Source organism: Rutilus rutilus (genome assembly GCF_951802725.1).
Source record: "Rutilus rutilus genome assembly, chromosome: 8".
NCBI classification, from domain to species: domain Eukaryota; kingdom Metazoa; phylum Chordata; class Actinopteri; order Cypriniformes; family Leuciscidae; genus Rutilus; species Rutilus rutilus.
The window spans coordinates 24720572-24740417 of NC_140222.1; the positions used below are offsets into that span (position 1 = coordinate 24720572).

At 38.2% G+C, this 19846-nt stretch overlaps 1 protein-coding gene across 1 annotated transcript in view; it reads right to left on the reverse strand.

The window, feature by feature from the left end:
* lrp1ba (low density lipoprotein receptor-related protein 1Ba) overlaps window positions 1-19846 on the reverse strand; it is a gene marked incomplete at its 5' end in the record, with an annotated part of 237412 nt that overhangs the window by 141787 nt on the left and 75779 nt on the right. The window contains 7 exons of the mRNA XM_084415835.1: window positions 3141-3266; window positions 6293-6433; window positions 9549-9677; window positions 12459-12648; window positions 12756-12975; window positions 16596-16776; window positions 17167-17403. Coding sequence (XP_084271961.1) covers window positions 3141-3266; window positions 6293-6433; window positions 9549-9677; window positions 12459-12648; window positions 12756-12975; window positions 16596-16776; window positions 17167-17403 — 1224 coding nt within the window. The remainder of the gene's footprint in view (window positions 1-3140; window positions 3267-6292; window positions 6434-9548; window positions 9678-12458; window positions 12649-12755; window positions 12976-16595; window positions 16777-17166; window positions 17404-19846) is intronic.

Consider the following 19846-nt stretch of genomic DNA (forward strand, 5'->3'; position numbering starts at 1 on the left):
GGCGCATTTTGATAGTTATTTAAAACAGCTTTAAATAACTAAATTCACAAAAGAACTTAAAAAGCACTGATCCGTGAGCTTTTTTTGAAGGCCATTATAACTGTTTTCTATCATGGATATCTGTTAACAGTGGGGACAGCATGAATACTCGAATCAAGGATGCTCAGATTGAGTTATGTGGCTCTTGAGGCAAGAATTATCTGAACAAACCTTGGTCAAAATTTAACAAAGGACACTATAAGCAAGTTAGCAGATGGTTAACGCACCGGCAGAACCACTTATGGTCACAGAAAGAAGGAACTCTAGGGCTTTGACGCTAACGTTGAAACACTTAGGAATGTATTAAAAAACTTTAGGGGCGCAAATAATGTGTATACAAAGACATTTACAAGCAAAATATTTAAATGTATTAGAATATAAAAGTTTATATATATTTCTGATTCAAACTGTATTTAATAATGATGTAAATATTTAGTTATATAACTGTAATTAACAGATTGTTGTGCAGATACTAGTAAAATTTATATTTGACTAATATGTTAAATAATGTTCTTAGACTTTCCTTCCTGTGACAGGGAAGCCCAGACAGAAGATTATACAATAGTTAAAGTTGAATTAAATGCCAGATACATTTTATTGTGTAACTAAAATACCAATAATAACCAGATTAATAAATAAATAAATAAACAAACAAACGTGCACCGGGACTCTTATTTTAAAATGTCAATGATTTGCAGCTGCTCATTCAGTAAATGATAAAGTAACGTTTTTTTGAGTTTTTAAGGACCTGCTGGGACTTTATTTGCACCAGTATTCCTAAATACATTTTATACTTCACACACATCTATTTTTAGTTCCAAATGCAAGTGAAACACTCTAAAACGGTGTAGGACAAAACATATTCATAGTGGGAGAAAGATAAAGTTAAGTCTCCTGAGATTTGAAATGGACTTTCACAGTCTATGTAAAAGAGCAGCTCAAACATTCTCCAAAGTATCTATTTTTGCGTTTGATGTAAGAATAAATGTAATCAATGATTGAAAACCAGGAATAGAAGTGTCCCTGGTTTTCCAGCATTTTCCGGTGTTGCTGTAAACGGACTGCAGGTGTTTCAATAACCTTTGAAGGTCAGGTTGTGCTTGTTTATGAAGCTTTGAAAGAGGGAAGCAAACTGGAACGTACAGCTGAACAGACCAGAAGTTTGGGTGTTTTCTGATTTTTATGCATATTGCTGTAGAAATAGTAACAAATTAAAATATGAAACACGCACATGGTGATATGAATGAATGATGTGTCAGTTGGCAAGAAAAGCTAGTTCGTCATGGTTTAGCTATGCCTGAAGTTTGTTTTGGGTCTCATTTCTACCAATTTTAATCGCTAAATTTCACTTTTTTTGGTAGGTGTGTTTTTTGAACCCTGTTAATGAGAACGTTTTCATCTGAGCATCATCTTGGGAGTCTTCAGCTTGCCAAAAAGTATTGATCTTAATGATCTAACTGAGGAGACTGTCTTCAGTGGGTGCAAAATGTGTGAAACCTTTCTATTTTATTTATTATTTCTTGCTTTCAGCCTACAAGTCTAACTATTCCAGGCAATTTAATTACAGCAGGAGTTACGTTTTTTTTTTTTTTTTTTTCACTTCGCAGGCGATTAATTAGATCCCTCAAGATGCTATTTTGAAATTCCAGGTTTGAACGCAACCTTGTACTGAAGGCGCCTTTGAAGACAAAATAGAGTTCAAATCAAGAAAATAATCAAGAAAAAAGAGCATTTACAATGTACCTTTTTTTATTTTTAATTTTGAAAACTATTGTTAAGTCTCTCATGACAACAAGTTTGGGAACTAATTGGTTGCATGTTAATTAGCAGTTCTTAAGATAAAGGATTTCTTGCATCTTGTTTTGAATGGAAAGTGGCATTTTTTGCCACAAAGCCACAAAAGAATAAACAATATAAAAAAATGTCTATTCTTCATCTTAATCTAAATTACCTGGAAATATTATGCACAATAATAATAATAATCCAAATATTAAGCATAAAATAAGCATAATATACATGTATATACTTATATATAGCATTTATGTTTAGTATATATGTATAGATTTAATTATACAATTGTGTGTGTGTTACACATATTTACACATATAAGTGTTATATATGTATATAAATAAAAGCAAAATTAAATGAGTAAAATATAATTTCATTTAATTTAAATCAATAAAACCCTGTTATTTTCAATCAGAACATTTTACCTCTGTCTGAAAGCCGCAGTAATGAACTCAGGCCAAAAATCTTGAATTTCCCTCAACAGAAAAGACGACTGTAAATTACAAGCTAGCACAAATTCTCCTTCCACTTTACTACTCTCCCAAACAGTTGTCATTGATTTTCTCCTAATTCTACCTTTAAAGATTAGATTAGAAAATTGTATTACCCACAAAGGAGAACTTTGTCTCTAGGCTATCTAAATTAAATTGGCCGATGCCTGTTGGCGAAATGTGTGAAATTTGTCACCAGTCCTTTTATCAGGTGTTGCAATACAGCTCCAAAACACAATGTGGCTTAAACACAGCATCTTTACTGGGATATTGATGTTTCGGATTACGGATTTATCCTGATGTCAGGAACCCCACCCCCAGGGAGGCTTGTTCCGGGGATGTCTTCTAGAGATTTAGACTGCAGGATATGGTTCAGTCTAAAAGTAAATTAGATGCCGGACCCTTCCAGGAGGCGTAAACTTGACCAAATCGTTCATTCGCAACCGCCGGCCCATCGCAAGATGCAGAAACTCTCACGGAGGACTCAAGCTCACTGAGCCGAAACAGATGTGTGTCATGTGTAAATCCCACCAAGTGCATGATGAATTACGATGGCAAACCTAGTTTCATTTCGCTCGCACACCGGAGGGAACATGTGACACGTGTGCCTGTACCGGCGGGAAATTATACAGGGGTGTCATGTAAGACTTCTCCTCTCCTCTCAAAGCAACATATTCTCCATTGGCGCTAGCTTTGAGTGTGCGGCGCCTACAGCGATCAATGTGTCTCCCAGCGGTGGGGCCGGTTGGCGAGGTTGTTTCGGTTGGTTGGGCGTGTATACGGGGCCCTTCATGTAGGACAGGGCTCCAGAGTGAAACTCACCTGAGCAGGTGCGGTTGGACTCATCCTCGTTGCTGCCGCAGTCGTCGGTGCCGTCGCACAACCATCTCTTTGGGATACAGCGGTTGTTCAAGCATTTAAATTGGTCCGCTGGGCAGCTGCGATTAGCTGAGGAGAAAAAAAACGGCCTGTCAATTGGCAACACAAATTCATTTGAAAGCATCTGGGTGTCCAAAAGGTTTGAGATATGTTCTGAATTGCATACTAACATACTAGGCTACGTTTGTCAAATTGTGTAGTATGCAGACTGAGCACACCATGTGGTCTGTATCCCACAATGCAATGTGCTCAACTTGACCTTTCTTTCCGAAGTAGCTGAAGGTGTATATCAGTTCAGTGTATATCTAAATATATACTATTTTTAACCAGGCATTTTAGTATAATTCTAAAATAGTCCCACATCAGGTTGTGGAACATTTAATATGAAAATTTTACTGATTTTTATAGTCAATGTAAGAATAACTTTTATATCGTTAGTAATATTTCAAGATGAACACTTACTGAACTGAAGCAACTTAGGTTTACTTGATTATCCATGAAAAAGTAACAAATATGATCAGTGCTGGGAAAAGTTACTTTTAAAAGAAACGCGTTACAATATTGTGTTACTCCCTAAAAAAGTAACTAATTACGTTATTCGGTTACTTTTTATGGAAAGTAATGCATTACTTGTTACATCAAAAAAGTATTCTGATTACGTAATGCATGTTACTTGAAACACATTACCCCGAACTCATGATACATCATGCTTCTGAGGAACGTTTATTTGTATATCTCTTGCTAGACACTTTTCCACTGTCGGCCCAGTACGAGCTACGGGCCGGGCTGGTCTAATAGCCTCAGCGCTTCACTAAAACTTGCCCGTAACACGCCTCTCTGAAACAACGGCACACAAACCCATCATTTCACCAACAAATGGAAGTTTTATCAGAAAACGAATCAAAAAGAAATCACTGGTTGTTTACTTAAATATTTAAAACCCAAGCAATCAATGTTTTACCACAGAAATAAAGTGCTTTACCATTATTTCACAACAGAAAGAGGACACAGTCTACTTATTCAGTCTCGTCTGTTTCTGTTTATTTGTAGTCACAGGACAGTTTACATCACATTTAGAAAGAATGCTAATTTCTACAAATATGCCACCAAAAACACGACCTGGGAGCTTATATTTTCAGTCAGAGAAATAGAGGAAGCTTTGCTTTATTTTATGACATATGCGGATCTAAATATGGATATCAGACAGTCCGGTATAAAGAGACGAGACGTACTGACAGATCAAATAAAAACACGATTGTGATAGCCTATATGATTTGTCAGATTTCTTCAAGCGGTCATAATGTTTAACGCGCATATTTCTGCCTTATACGTTGATCAGAATCCACATCGGATCATAAACAGAAGTTACTTAAAACACTCGCTGCTGTCTGAAAGTGAGTTTTGAGCTGAAATGATTTTAATGCTGAAGTTAGCTGGCATATGAAATCATCCTTTCATCCATATGAAATCATCCTGGAGGCGGCGCTGCCGTCTCCAGACTCAGGTAAACTCAACCTCTGTTCAAAACCACTCCTCAAGCCCGAGTTGGCCCGCTTTAGACCAAAGTATTCGTCGGAAACGCTACTGGCCCTGGCACGCACTAGCATGCCCCCTTTTGGCCCGACAGTGGAAACACGGCTAATCATTATATTATTATATTATATTATACTGCATTATATGTTTTGCCCCCCACAGTTAAAACTGCAGAGCTTTGATCATAAAGCTAAGCGTTTAAGGCGAGACACGGCAGGCAAAAACATCGGGTTTTTTTTAATGGTCAATTTTGAGATTTTTGGATATTTGTTTTCAATAACATGTCTTCTTTCAGACTTGTGTTGAAAAAAAGTCCGAAATACACATTTAGGTCTTTATTTTATTACACTTTGTCTGTTTGCGTCTGTAGATCTCTCATAAATTCAACAAAAGTTCGCGTTCTTAATCAACATGCTGCTCCGCGATCTCTGCCGTCAGCCTGTCATCAGAAGCACCGTTAGGAAGCTCTCTCTCTTGTGTACAATCCTGTCGGATCCAAATATGGTAATTTCCTTTTTATCAGCAACCAATCGTGAAAGTAAAAGGGCTGAATGCGCAATCTCATTGGCTGATGAAAAATCTTTAAAGCCCGTTTTCTCAAAATGACTTTTGTCTCATACTCCAAGTCCGAAATCTCCACTTCAGTAGCACCTATATACACCAAACTTTCCAGACTTGTACCTAGTTATATTATGAAGACATTTACAGAGGGACTTGTAAATATATTATTCCTAGCCTGATTTATATAACATTTTATTCCAAAAAACATGGCGAAAATCATTTTTTTAAGGCTATTGACAGTATTTTCTGATTTACAGGATAACAAAAGTAGATATCCATAAATCCCTCTGTAATTTTTTTCCCATCTAATATGTAAACACAATGAAAAAATAATTTTTAACCTGGCTTTATCCAATACTCAGATATCGTTTTTTTTAAATATATGCAAATTAGTGCATATTTGATTAGATATTGCCTGATTTGCATATTTAAACATCAAATTACAGAAAACTTGTAATACATTTTTTTCTCATCTTAATGTAGCTAATCAACTGGGAAAGTTTCATGGTGATATCTGCTAGTTAAAAATTTTACCCTATTCACCTGTAGTGTCTCGCCTTAAATATCATCTCATTAAGGCATATTATCGGGAGATATAGAGTGACAACTAATATTTATATGCATTTAATTTAAGTAGTCAGCTACTTAGAAAGATCTCATAGATTTACATTTCAAGCTATCAGAATTTAATCTTACTTCTTCTTCATATTAATATCAGCTACAGCACCAAATTACACCAATTGCTAATTTTTGTTCAGTTTGGGCCTCTGAATAAAAAAAGAGGTGTTTTTTTCCTCCTCGAATATGAGCATCATAAAATATGAGCCATAAAAACCTGATTGTATGATAATTGTATGTGATACCATGCAACAGTGAGGCTATATGACAATAATTTGCACACTAGAAATGTTTAGTATTCCATATTTCCCATTGCTGGGGAAATTTCCATTGTTTGTTTCTGTTGGTATGTGGTTAGATTACAAAAATGAGAGAAGACCTACAGCAGAGGAACGGATCTTCATCGCTGCCGTCTGAGCAGTCATCATCCCCATCGCACTTCCACGAGAGCTGAATGCAACGCTGGTTCTGGCACTGAAACTCCGCTGGGCCGCAGTGTTTTGTGTTAGTGACCTCTGATGGGGCTGTAAAAGGGCAGGAACACGATGTTGGAGAAAGAACACACACACTCTATGTCTCCTCTCTCAGTTTCTCTCTCTCTCACACACACAGACACACACACCAGGGTTGAAAACGCATTTGAAAATGTCTACATTTTATTTTGAGGTTGTAAAATAGATGATGCAAAATTGCAATTTGAATGTAGTTTAAGTATACTCAAAAGTGTATATTTTATATATAGTATAAAATTCTGTAAAGTAAAACATATTCTGGAGGACGACCCACCCACATTTTTTTTGCTTCCGACACCCATGAGAAAATTTTTTGTATTATTTATAATATAAATGTATTATTTATATTTTTGGTAACACTTTATTTTACAGTGCAGGGCTCGACAATAAGCCCAGTAAACAATTACCGTCTTTAAACGGTGAAATATGGTTGAAAATAAGTTGGTCCACCTTGGACTGGTTTACGACAGGATTTCAACTAAGTAGTTTCGGCCGGACTCATCTAAGATACCACATGTTTTCAACTGATAATCTAAGACAGGATAAGTCTGTTATACAGTACTGTGCAAAAGTCTTAGGCATGTTAATACACCATATACCTTATACCTAAAATATCTTTTGCTGTAGTGTGTCAGTAGGAAATATCAGTTTACATTTCCAAACATTCTTTTTGCCATTAATTGTAATAATCCAGTGAGATTTGTGTATGCACAAGGAGTCTGACAACAGCCGGTATGATCTGATCTCACCATCATCGAGTCTGTCTGTGATTACACACTACAGCAAAAGATATAAATAACTGACTTAAAAAATTTTTTTTTGGTGTGTGTGGGGGGGTGGGGGTATTAACATGCCTAAAACTTTTGCACAGTACTGTATATGCTAAAATAACGGAGAAAAACAAACAACCAAACCATGTTCATTATTATCTCAAATAAATGTTAAGAGTTTTACATATTGCATCAAGACGTTGAAGATCGACCGGTTTTCAACGTTGAAAAGTCGTAATTAGACGTTGAAGATTTACGTCTATTCAACGTCTAATAGACGACTTTTTGCAAGCTGGGAGGACTGCCCGATGGCCCGGGGACAGCGTGAAAGACACTCAGGCCAGTTGACGGAAGTGTCACTTGTCCGATCGGGCCAGTGCTGCATCTTCACGGAAGTCTCTTTGGGCTTAAACAGATGATATGTTTTGTTTATTTGTGCGGCAGTTGTCCATGAGGGGCTTCCGCCTTTACTTTCGTTTTGTGTTTTTTTATTAAAGTGATTAAATGTTCACTGGTTCCCGCCTCCTTCTTTCCATAACAACAGACCTCACTACAAACTACACGTTTACCGTTCGTTTAAGGGGCCGGTCACATATCGCGTCTTCTGCACGCTCAAGTTCGTTATTTCGAATGTAGGCGCAAAGTTTTTTCCAGGCGCAGCGAGATGACAGAATCTCAACTTTTCAGAATGCCGCAAGGTCATGTGACAAAAAACAACCGATCAGCTTCGGCCTTTCCGTAACAACATCGAAAGCTCGGCCGAACAGCTGATCATAGCTGTACAGGGCAAGTTTTTATTTCTCATCTCCATAAATATATCTAGTAGTAAAGCTAATGCAAGGGCTAGAAATCAATTAATCCTTTGCTGAGACTTCCTCGTCATCATGAAGAGCGCAGTTCATGGTTGCATAGCAACGACAGACTCGGCCGCGCTTTCCACACAATTTTAGATGCGATATGTGAACGCCCCTTAAAGCGGCTTGCCCCAGATGCTCTGACAGATACATGTAACCTACTGACCCGATAGATACTTGTGTAATAGATAGATAGATGTGTAATGTGTTTGAGATGTTGTGCTTTCCACAGTGCATAACCTACATTTCACAGGTATATTCTTCATCTGTAAATGTTAGAAACTCGTGCAAATATTTCCATTTTACAGTCAGGAGTGAATTTCCGCCAAACTCCACAGATTTCCGTGAACGAGCACCGCCACGGCCATGCTCGCAGACGAGCGCAATAATTCTGACTAAAATATACATATTGCTAAAATATTTTTTGATGAACAATAAATGTGCCATATTTAGAATAGAATTTTAAACCTACAAGTGTTTTTTTGTTTTGTTTTTAATTTAGTGAATTAAAAAATAAAATCATTATTTTTGTTTTTTTAATTGTAATGTTACAATGTTAGAATGTAATGATTTTAACAAATTTTTGCACATAATACATTTTTTACACACAAGAAATGCACAAAAAAATAATAATTTTTGCACAAAATTACATTATTTGTAATTTGTTCTTATTTTAATACTGACTGTCTTTAACAATATTTAAAATGTATGAGTTAGGCTAGTGGTTTATGGTGTCATAACCTTATTTATTAAGGTCACATGGATCAAAAACAACTAAAACTTTTATTTTAATTTCATTTATTTATTTGTTTTTTGTGTTGGGGTCAGTGAAAATTTTGGCAGTGTCCTTGTTACATATACTTACTGTATTAGTAACAGTACATTACATGCAACTAAACCAAACCCCATTCCTAACTATAACCATAAGCACATGTTGTTAATATTATTCAGTACTTAAATGTAGACTTACATTGTAAAGTTAGCCAATTCTGAATTATGTTTAAACCTGACACGCACACTTCCACTGTTACTTATAATGACACATAAAATAAAAAGTTAGCAAAACAGGATCCACACGAGTTTACAATGGATTTAAAGCCAAACCACACGCAAACACAAACACAAAGACGGCTTCAGCCAAACCGCAGGTTGAGCCGAGGCATTTACTTCCCCCACTGGAATTGGAAATCAATGGGCATATTCAGCTTAACAAACATATCTGATCTGCAGTCATATTTCCCACAAACGCCACCATTATTGACTAGTCTGTGGGTGCCAACAAAATCTGCATATTCTGTTCTACCACATACTCAATAGCACTGTTATTATGATGATAAAAAAAAAGTAAATCTCAGAATAACAATCAATTACACCAGCTCTAACCAGACAATTTTTCGGTGGCCAGTAATATTTCTGTTTCTCATATTATGCAAATTATTGTTCATTTATCATATTGTGCCTGGATAATGATAACTTTTCCCCAAAAGACTAATGGAAGCTTACATGAACAGGTGATGTTATCTTTCTCCAGATGTTGACCATCTGCGCAGGCGCACACACGTCCTGCCGGTGTGGCGAGGCACAGAGCCGAGGGGCCGCAGCCACCGTGATTCACAGAACATTGGTTATTACCTGCGGAAAAACAAAAAGACAGATAAATGCAGTTTGGAGACATTATACACAGGTGAAGATGTCAAATAAAGCAAGGACAGATGCAAGGACAAGATTAACGCACAGTAACCTGATTATTGTACTTGAACCTTCTGAATGAGCTGAAATGAACTGTGCAGTATAATATTTTTTGTAGCGTTTTATTACTCTACACAAGTTTGCAAGAAACAAGATTATGAGTGATAAATCAAATTTGTTACCATAGACTTCAACTAACTCCGTGTCCAAGCACTCCGAATGAACTATCAAATGTTTTTTTTCCAAAGCGAAAAGCACTCCCAGTTAAGTACAGAATCCAGAAGGGAGACATGCTTCTTGTCTAATGGACATTGATCTTTCTCCATTAAAATCAATGATGTACGCATATCTGGCATAGACTCCCAGTGAAGATGACACCAATTGGACACTATGGACCATGTGTCCACTGAATCATCTACAGAGATTAATGTGGATTAAAGCAGATCATGTTAATTATGTTAATTAAAATATCACGATGCACCATATTATAATGCAGAGTAGGTATGAAAAGATCTTTTTTGTCTACAGTAAAAGGCGAAACCGTTCAGACATCTATATCATTTCCTCAGGCCAACGATAAACATTTTATGTGAATACGAGATTTTAAACTGAAACCACTGACCATTTCATAGAATAACAGTTCTGAGCAAATGATACCCAAGTCGTAGCGAGTTAATGTAGCATAACGTGACAACAACTCTAACTCAACTCCTGAACAGAGCTTAGTGAAGCTCGTAAAATGATAAATAGCAAACATTATCCCATTTGCTTTTCCCATATGCTTGAAACATGCACTTAGCAGCATTGATATGCTAAGTCAACATGTACCATGTATATTCAGTGACATCTCAAGAAAGAGTTAATGAGTGCACGCTAATTATCATATCTAAAATGCATACAGATGTTGCACAAGTACTGGTACAACAGCCAGACATGGTTAGTAAAGTTTGAATTTGAGCTGTTTTATAAACAAAGCCCCATAATCTCCGCTAAAAGCTAAAATGCTCTGCCAGGTTATTATATATTCAGCACAGTTGAGTTCACAGGTGCCGCAATGGTGCACAGAACATCTGGACAAAATCAGTAGTGTAAACATGATTTTAAAGCTGCTTGTTAAGAATAAAAGAATACGAATTACAACCATCAACCGCCTTGGAAATGTTCGCACTACCCATTAAAAAGTCCCATTTGGATACCCTTTCCGAGACCCATTTGCGGATAAGTTTCTTTCTTTGGCAAGGAAATAGCGCACTTGAAGATATTGTTAAAACAGACCGCAGTCATCAATACCCCCCTGCTTGGTCATTGAAGTTTAAGAACCATTTAAGCCTGATTTATATTGCCATTGCTGATTTATATATTTACATGAATACTGTACCTGAGATAGCTTGGCCATTTCTGGCCTGCCATTGGCTGGGTGTCATTAAGAATGACATTTAGTATCTCTACCAGAGGCAACATATGAGTAACTCTACAGGAGCCGTCACAGCGATTAACCTTCAGCAAAAGTCGAAGACAGAAACAAACATTCATTATCACCCTCAGTCACCTTACTAGCTCCAATGACGCATACAACTAGGAGGTCAGTTTTGATCAATGCCATACTCAGTCAAGAACGAGTTAAGCCACCAAATAAAGTACAATGTTTACATGACACAAAACACAGTCATCATCAGCTGGTGCAAATCTGTCTACATTAATCCGGGTGCATTTGAATACACTCTCCGCTTTCAAGCATTTCTTGTCAGAAAATGCTAAAATCATCTTACGGTGCATGGGTAAAACGAATCAAAGCTCACTGAGAGAGCATAATAATAAAGTTCTTACACCATTCTACTGGCACAGTCATCTTATTAGCAAAATATCTCACCACTTACTGGTGATTGACAATGACTAAACATATGACATCGTTGTCAAACATCTCCTTTTTCCACAGTGGACACTCCAACACAAAAACAGCAGGTTTAAGTTTATTCACTTGGGACAGCAGCATCTTCAAAAATCTCAGTTTTTCAGAACAAAAACGCTGTCTCAGTGTGGACGGAAAGCCAATAGTGGAGAAAAAGATGCCTTTTCATGTAGACTTAGCCTTAGTTAATTTTCTCATAATTGTGATGTACATATTTCTGCATGGTAGAGCGATGGAGAAAAATGTCATACACTGTGTATAGATGCCACAAAAAGCTGCCCAGTTCTTTAGAATAATTGCTTGTCGCTGAAGACAAAAGGGGATCTGGATCCAGAACCCCAGAAGGACAAATCATTCAAAAGTCCTGCAAATGCCTTCAAATTAGCCTTTAAAATATGAGAGAAGTTAGGCTTATTTGATCCAGGCCCCAAAAATGCTTGGATCATGAAGTCTTAAGGTTAAAATTACCATTAAGTATCCTACTCTGGGAATATCAGTTGCAAAGCATTTATTCAAATTCAGGGACTTGCCAGTGTGGCATTAGTTTCTAGAATGTTCAGCTGTTTAAAAGGTGAACACATGCGGAGTGATATATATTTTTCCATATATCGTACAGTATAACAAGTGTGCGCCAAAACAGGGTTAGGCCTCTGGGCAAAGCTATGGAATGGTGATATATAAAGACTCAGACCACCCCTCAGAAGTTTGAAGGTTTAAATCCTTGAGCTTCTAGAAAGCAAAGTTCTATATCACTGCAGCCTTTGGCAAGACTTCAAGAATTAATTACGGCATACAGCATACATATTCATATTTACCTTTCTGGCTCTGCGGGTCATAAACCTGAATCCCGAAGAGAGGTGGTCTTTCCGCCCGCATTAGTGCAACATCATTAGATGACAAATCCAGACGGAATATCGAGGCGTTCATGTAATCCGTCCAGAATATGTAATTCTGATAATGCGCAATCCCAAATGGGTGATTCAACTCTTTCCCGCTGTACACCACCTGTGAAAAGTAGAACACGTTTGTGAGTCACAGTGACACATTGAGATGAACATAGAGTGGAACAGAGGTGTCTGAGAACTAAAGAACTGACTCACTCATTTACTAACCGTTCTGTGGCTGCCGTTGAGGTAGATTTTCTCTATGTGGTCAAAGTAGGCATCACACCAGTACATGACGCTGGAGGAATGGTCCAAGGTGAGGCCATTGGGCCACAGCATGTTGGATGTGACGAAGATTTGGCGATGAGATCCATCCATCCAGGCCTTCTCTATTCGTCCTCTGCTGTCAATTAACTCATCCTCCTCCCAATCTGTCCAATACATCCATCTAAGGAACCCAGTGAGAAAATACATATTTAAGGTCATGAAACCTTGCTAAACAGGACCAGCTTAGACCGGCATCAATTTCCATGCTGCTCTGGACAGTTTTATGTGGATTTAATGAATGCCAGAAACCAAACCCAAAAACTTCAGAGTAGCTCATTGGGGAAATTATTTTTTTTAGCATACTATATTGTAGGAGAGTACAAATATCTGAAACGCTTCCAATACTCATTTCCAGCAGAATAGATACATGATACCTGCTTCTTTTTTTTTTTTTCGCCAACAAAGAGTTGACACACAAACCCGGCTCCCCTCAATCACTCATTTAATCTACTCTACTTACAGAGCTTGAATTTTGCCGTGAGATTGCACGCAATGCGCATAATTTTACTCATTCCCGCAGATTTTGTGCGCACACATAAAGCGACTTCTCACTCTTAAGTTGAGGTTTTTTTCGCTGCTTTTTGCACTAATAGAGTCAAATACACACAAAATAATGTCAAAATGCCGGTCTTGGCGAGTATTCACAAACACAGTCAGTTATGGTTTAAGTGAACATAAACAGCTGAGAAAGAAAACATGTGTAATATACTGTAATGGATCTATGCGTCAGGTCTTAAAGTGACAACAAACTATATACCTGCTGCCAAATTATGAGATAATATTAAAAATCTATATGGCAGCTTTTCATCATGGTATCGATGTCAAAATTATGGCCAGTGAAAATGCTGAGTGGCTTGTAATTTTGGAAAAACACTTGCAACATTGGCTGGTGCGCAAAAAGGCTAATCTCAAGCCCTGATTGTAACTGGTTTCTAGCTGATCATAAGTTGGTAGACCATCTTGGACCAGCAACAAACTAGCTAGCAGCTGGTTGTACCAGCTCAAGGTGGTAAAGTTGGTTTTTGGAACGTTGACTAGGTTGGACCAGCAAATGACTGGTTTGGAATACTTAAAGTCCCACTGAAATGCCTTGAAACATGCAGCGTTATCAGTGCATTGATGTAATTTCCCTTGAAACAGGAAAACAGGGCGGGACATATCAAGCAGCTCCTCCTCTTTTTTTTAAATAGCCAAAAGTGTTTCGTTTAGATCACATCTCAGCCAGAGCCAGCCACAGTCTAATAGTTTTCCCTTTAGATGTAATATGAAACTTAATTCACCCTAATGGAAAGCAGATTTACACTGAATCGTTCCCTATCCCCTATATAGTGCACTATGTGCCATTCACCATGTAGAAAATAGTAATAGTGTGAACAAGTGACCGATTTCAGCCGCAGCTTCCGCATCTATTTATAGTGTAGGGGGGGGCGGGACAGAAAAATCGAATAAGAAGCTGAAGTGCAGAGTGATGTCATAAATATCACTGATCCATATTGGTGAAAGTGAGAGACTTTACATTTTGAATGCTTATATCTTCTAAATGCAATTTTTGTCATTGTTTTGGAGCAAACTAGCTTAACCTTAAAGGTGCTCTAAGCGATGTCACGATCCGCTAGCTGCCTGTCCCCTGAACACACAGTAAAAAAACGCGGTCTCTGTAAACAGCCCAGGCTCCACAAACGGCACGAAAAACAAACTGGCCCAGCCTGGACCACGAAACATAACAAACAGTGTTCCAGCCAATAACCGACAAGAATGATTTGGGGGTGGGGGTGGGGGTTGGGGGGTTAGTGTGCGTGCACATGAAGGGGGGTGTGGGGAGTGGAGGAGAGAGAAGCATGAAGAGGGAAGTTAGCTAGAGGAGAGATGTCCACGACAACGATGTTTAACGTTAAAAATGTACATTCTTCAGAATTTTGATATGGCCGATACGCGACCAAAGAGACGACGTTCCGATGAACAAATAAAGAATAGGGAAAAGGAGAAGGAACGCGCAAAGTCCCGAATTTACATCGGAAAAGCGTTCAAAAGGTGGCGAGAACTCTGCCGGCAGAAGGGCTTCCAATCCGAAATTCAGGTGGCTCTGTTTTTGCTGGACAGGTGGGTAAATCCAGTTTGTTTTTTCTAAATGGTTCATGACTTTTTCAGGAAGCACGGAAGGGAGGAGGAGTGGGACGGCATGAGGAGGAGGGAGGGTCAAGCTAGCCTCCGTTTTGTTTGACAATACTTTGAACGTCAACAAGAAGTGACGTCACCCAACATCGCTTAGAGCACCTTTAAGGCTAACATATTCATACTAAATTCAATAACCAAGTACCATGTTCCAAAACACAGCTATGATCTTAAGCTGGGTTTGCTCAAAGATGCCTTGTAGAAGACAGGTCACCGTAAAAATAAAAAAAATCCTTCAAAAGTATTGAGGACAATGTCCTCACTTAACCACCTAAAAACCTAAAAAACAGGCTCTCACAATTGGATGTTATTAATACTTCATTCTTTGGGAGCCAAAACTTTTTGTTCTGCAACTCTTACAAGGTCCTATTTTTCCAAGTTCAAACCTCTCACATTTCACCACATAAACTTAACACTGTGACACGGCCTTGCACATTTGAACGGAGCCTAACATAACATGACAGAGGGAATCGACTCCCCCACTCATATTCAGTGACCTGTTGAATAACTCATGAGGCAGGGCTTTGAGTGACAGCACCTGCTGTGAACAGGAAAATCATCCGAGTGATGGAGAGGGAGAGCAAATGCGATCAGGACCTAGAGTCATAACAGCTAATCCTCCATCTTATCATGTTAGCGCAGACAGGAAATGACATGTGTACATGGGATACGGAAGGACGGACATGGAAAGGACAGTTTTTAGAGAGTGAAATAGGATTTGAAAGGGGAGAGATTAAGATGGGATAGGTATTGAATATTCAGCATACCGCCAGCTAAAGCTTAAGCGGTGATCCGAAGTTCAAAAAAAACTTGGACTGTTTGAAATTCTAAACCAATTTCCAGTAACACAATTGCAGATTAATTGCAGATTAAAACTGATTACTCGTAATTATTCCAAAGACTCCAAGTCTTTTTTGCAAATGATCTAAAATTCGAAGACATCGAAGCTATTAAAAAACAGACTACCCAATCCAAAAACCCATTACGAGGATAAACATGTCAAGTGTACAGCACACGGAAAGAAGTCACTAAAATATAAGCAGAAACCAGAACCTGCCTTTAAACTTTTAAACCTCTTAAGTCAGGCTTCACCGTTCTGCCAAGACAGCGATTTACAGTCATGGTCTCTCCATATTCCCTTTAAGCTTTTCCATCTGAGCAATGACATCGAATAAGGATGTTCGCATTAGCTCGCTTTGACACAATGGTACTTCTGCTACTTCCTCTCTTTCATTTAAATGAACAACAATATTGAATAAATGTATGTTTGTTAACCTGGCATCGTTTCAAAGAAGTTGACACCAGAGAGTACCATGGTATATAGGAGTACAATGTTTGTTTTTAGTATTATTATCTGATACCAGCTCAGGGCTTTTTTGTTAATGAAAACAGAGAAAGCGCTCGGTTATTGAAATTTCTTGATGAAATCTCTAAGCGCAAAGGGCAAACATCCCCGCCCCCCAGTGCACTCTAAATAGCTGGTTTTTGTCCAAGGCTTTAGCAGACTGAAATCCCTGCAGAAGAAGCTTTTAAATGCTGCTGTAAGCAGGAAAGGTATCATGGGCTTACCCATTTAGAGGATCCACAACAATGGCTCTGGGATGAGACATATTGCCTTCTAAAAGCGTTCTCCTGGTCTGAGAGGGCCGTTCCAGCCCGGCCACGCTGATGGTCTTTCTATAACCGTCATTTGTCCAGAACAGGTTGTTACCGATCCAGTCCAACGAAATACCCTCAACGTTATCCAGCTCTGGAGAAAGAGAAGCAGAAACATATTGAGAAAATGTTGTTCTTTTTGCTTGATAACATCAAAGACAGCTCAATTAATCACTGTCCTCCTCTAATTCTTCCTAGTGGAATTATGCGGTATCGACCAGCGAGCTTCCCCGACAACTGAATTGCACAAAATGTATGATGAATAACATCCCATTTGGAAAACATCGGCAACAGAAGCGTTCAAGTACAGGTGGCCTGCTTCTACCGTACCATGCCGCATGGTTGCACAGATGATTCATTACAGAGCCAGAGCGAAAATGAGTTCGTTAGAGAATATTTAACTGCTTTTTCCACAATAACACTACACAAAAGCAAACATTAATCTCTCAGAATAAAGCATTGGGTAAGTGAATGATGAACATACCGTCCTTAAGGATCGTTTCCCGAGCGGTTCCATCTGTCTTCTGACGTCCGATTAGGAAGCTTGTGGTGTCGGCAAAGTAGATGTAGCTGCTCTCTGCATGGAAGTCCAGCGCTCTGGGACTCACAAGCCCTTCGATTTGAATCAAATGTTCATCGCCAGACTTGATATTCATATCCAGACCTCGGATAACTCCGGGTCGTCCTTTTCCGTAAAACAGGAACAGCTCGTTCTTTGGTTCTGAGAAGACACGATTACCCAAGTAAACAAATGCAGTGGCGGAACGTAATAAGCCTTCTGCCACAGTACTGTCAGAGCTTAATTAATTGACATAATTAGCCTCCGTTTTCAATTCAGTTCTGCAAATTAAAGCCTTTGACAAAAATGTATCCAAAGCGAGAGGCTCAAGCTAATTACATTAGCTTAATTAAAACCAGAATTAGTTCCACTGATTTGGTTCTATCGAATAAATCATCTTTTGGTGCATAACAGTTATATTGTGTTTGCAATTGTATCTGAGTATGTATGTGTGTGTGTAAAAGTAACCAGGGACAAACAGGGTCCTAAGTGGGGGCAGTAAAATGAGGGACACGTGTATGAAGCACAATGTTTTCGAAATGCATTACTTGCGAGCTGAAATGGTACAAACATGATGATTGCAATTATTATTAGGTCTGGCAGTGAGATCAAGGGAGACACAGAAAATTGGATGAAGGCTTAGAGGAACCCAGCAAGAACAATTGTGTTTGTATAACTTCGAACGGGACTGAAGCCAAATGATTCCTTTGAGTGAGGAACGTACAGGAATTTGAGCTGTTATTGACTCTCGAATCAAAAGCAACAATTCTGCTGCTCTCAAAACAAATATGGCAGAGGTTTCATTGCATGCAATTCAGTCATGAGACGTGAGAATCATTGACGCACAATGTTATTAATGCCCCCTAGGGTAAGACAGACAGAAATTTCAGTTTTGGGTGAACTACAGTACTTTAAATAACCATGTCGTAATGCATGTTCTTGCATAATCCAGTGAATTAAATAATTTACAAATGAATGGTACTTCAACTCATTCATAACGAATGAATTACAAGTCTGGAATCAGCCTGGAAACAACATCCCATTATAACACTTGAGATAAAAACAAAACACTCAACTGGACGAGCTACATTCAAAGCCACTATAAAATAGCCGATACACACCTGCATTTGACGCACATCAGTTGAGTATTATATGATTGCTGCAATCTGAGTGACACATCACAGTTCTGAATAATATCAATGGATGTAAATGTGGAAAGTCACCTGGTGACACACTCTCGTAATAATTTGTAAAAGTTGACGAAATTGTCAGATAAAGAATCTGGCTTGTACAAATTGTTTTTCAAGTTATAATCATGGTTAGATTTAAGGATTTAGGTAAGGGATTGAACTTTAGGGTAAGTACTTGACTGCTTTTCTTATTTTAAACTTTACCATACAATTGCTTTTATCTTTTTTTACTCTGAAGTGGAGTGGGCTTCCATAGCATGAATAAATGTAGATATTGCAGATTTGACAAAAATCGCAGTAAAATTGTATCTTCACACGTAGTTTCTTAGTTTGAGTCATCTATGTTGGGCCTCATTCATGGAACGAGCAGAAGATATTGCTCAATTGTTTGCAAACCAAATTGTAGTTGTACATAAATTGTTGCATATAAAAAGGTTGGTGAAAAAGTATGACATTTTACAGAGAAATTCATTCTGCTCTTGTTTCACGAATAACTGATTCTAGTAGTATAATTTCAGTACAATTCTGTCCAAAACCATTAAAATGTGACAACGCCTTATTATGAATTCTAATTCGACCATTTTAGATATACAATTGTTTGACTGATGTAGAAAAAGCAAATTTACAATATTTTCATCACTGGGTACATCATGATTCGTACACTACGTTAAAACTGTAGGTAATATATTTAAGAAACTAAATGATTTTCAATGCAGTTTTACTGTTAAAGGTCCCATATTGTCAAAAATGAAATTTCTCATGATAACAGAGGTCTAGGGGCTACGAAACTACCAAACAAGTTTCAAAACAGTCAATTCACAGACAAATGCACACAGCCTGCATAAAGTAGCTGTGCCTTTTCACGAGCCGTTGTGTCTTCCGTAAAAATGTGATGTCAGAAGTACTCAGTCACCGCCTTCAGTCACCACCCCGAGCACTGCCCACTGTCACGAAACCACATCATTCAAAGTCAGTGTATAACTAGCTATTAACGTACATATTTCGGAGATTTAAATCGAATTTGACAACAACAAAAAAGTCTGAGTTTGTTTACAGACCGTTTAAATTAGCGTTAACGTTAAACCTGCGTGCAGCATTGATGCAATGGTAACTATAATACTCATATACATATACAATACTCATATACTTACAATAACGGCGAAAGTAAGGAGGTGGCTGTTTGTCTCCAGTTGTTGCCGATTCAGGGTCTGAGTCCGGCTCGAACATATAAGGCCAGATAACATTTCCCTCAGCAATATCCATCATTACAGGTGTTTTATTTGCCTTACTTGTGAGCATCACCAAGCCACAGCAGGCTACAGCATACATGACCCTACCTGTGGTTGGCCTGGCCGTGCGTCACTCAAAAAACAACAGGCCAATCAGAAGATAGGCTCGTGAATATTAATTAGACA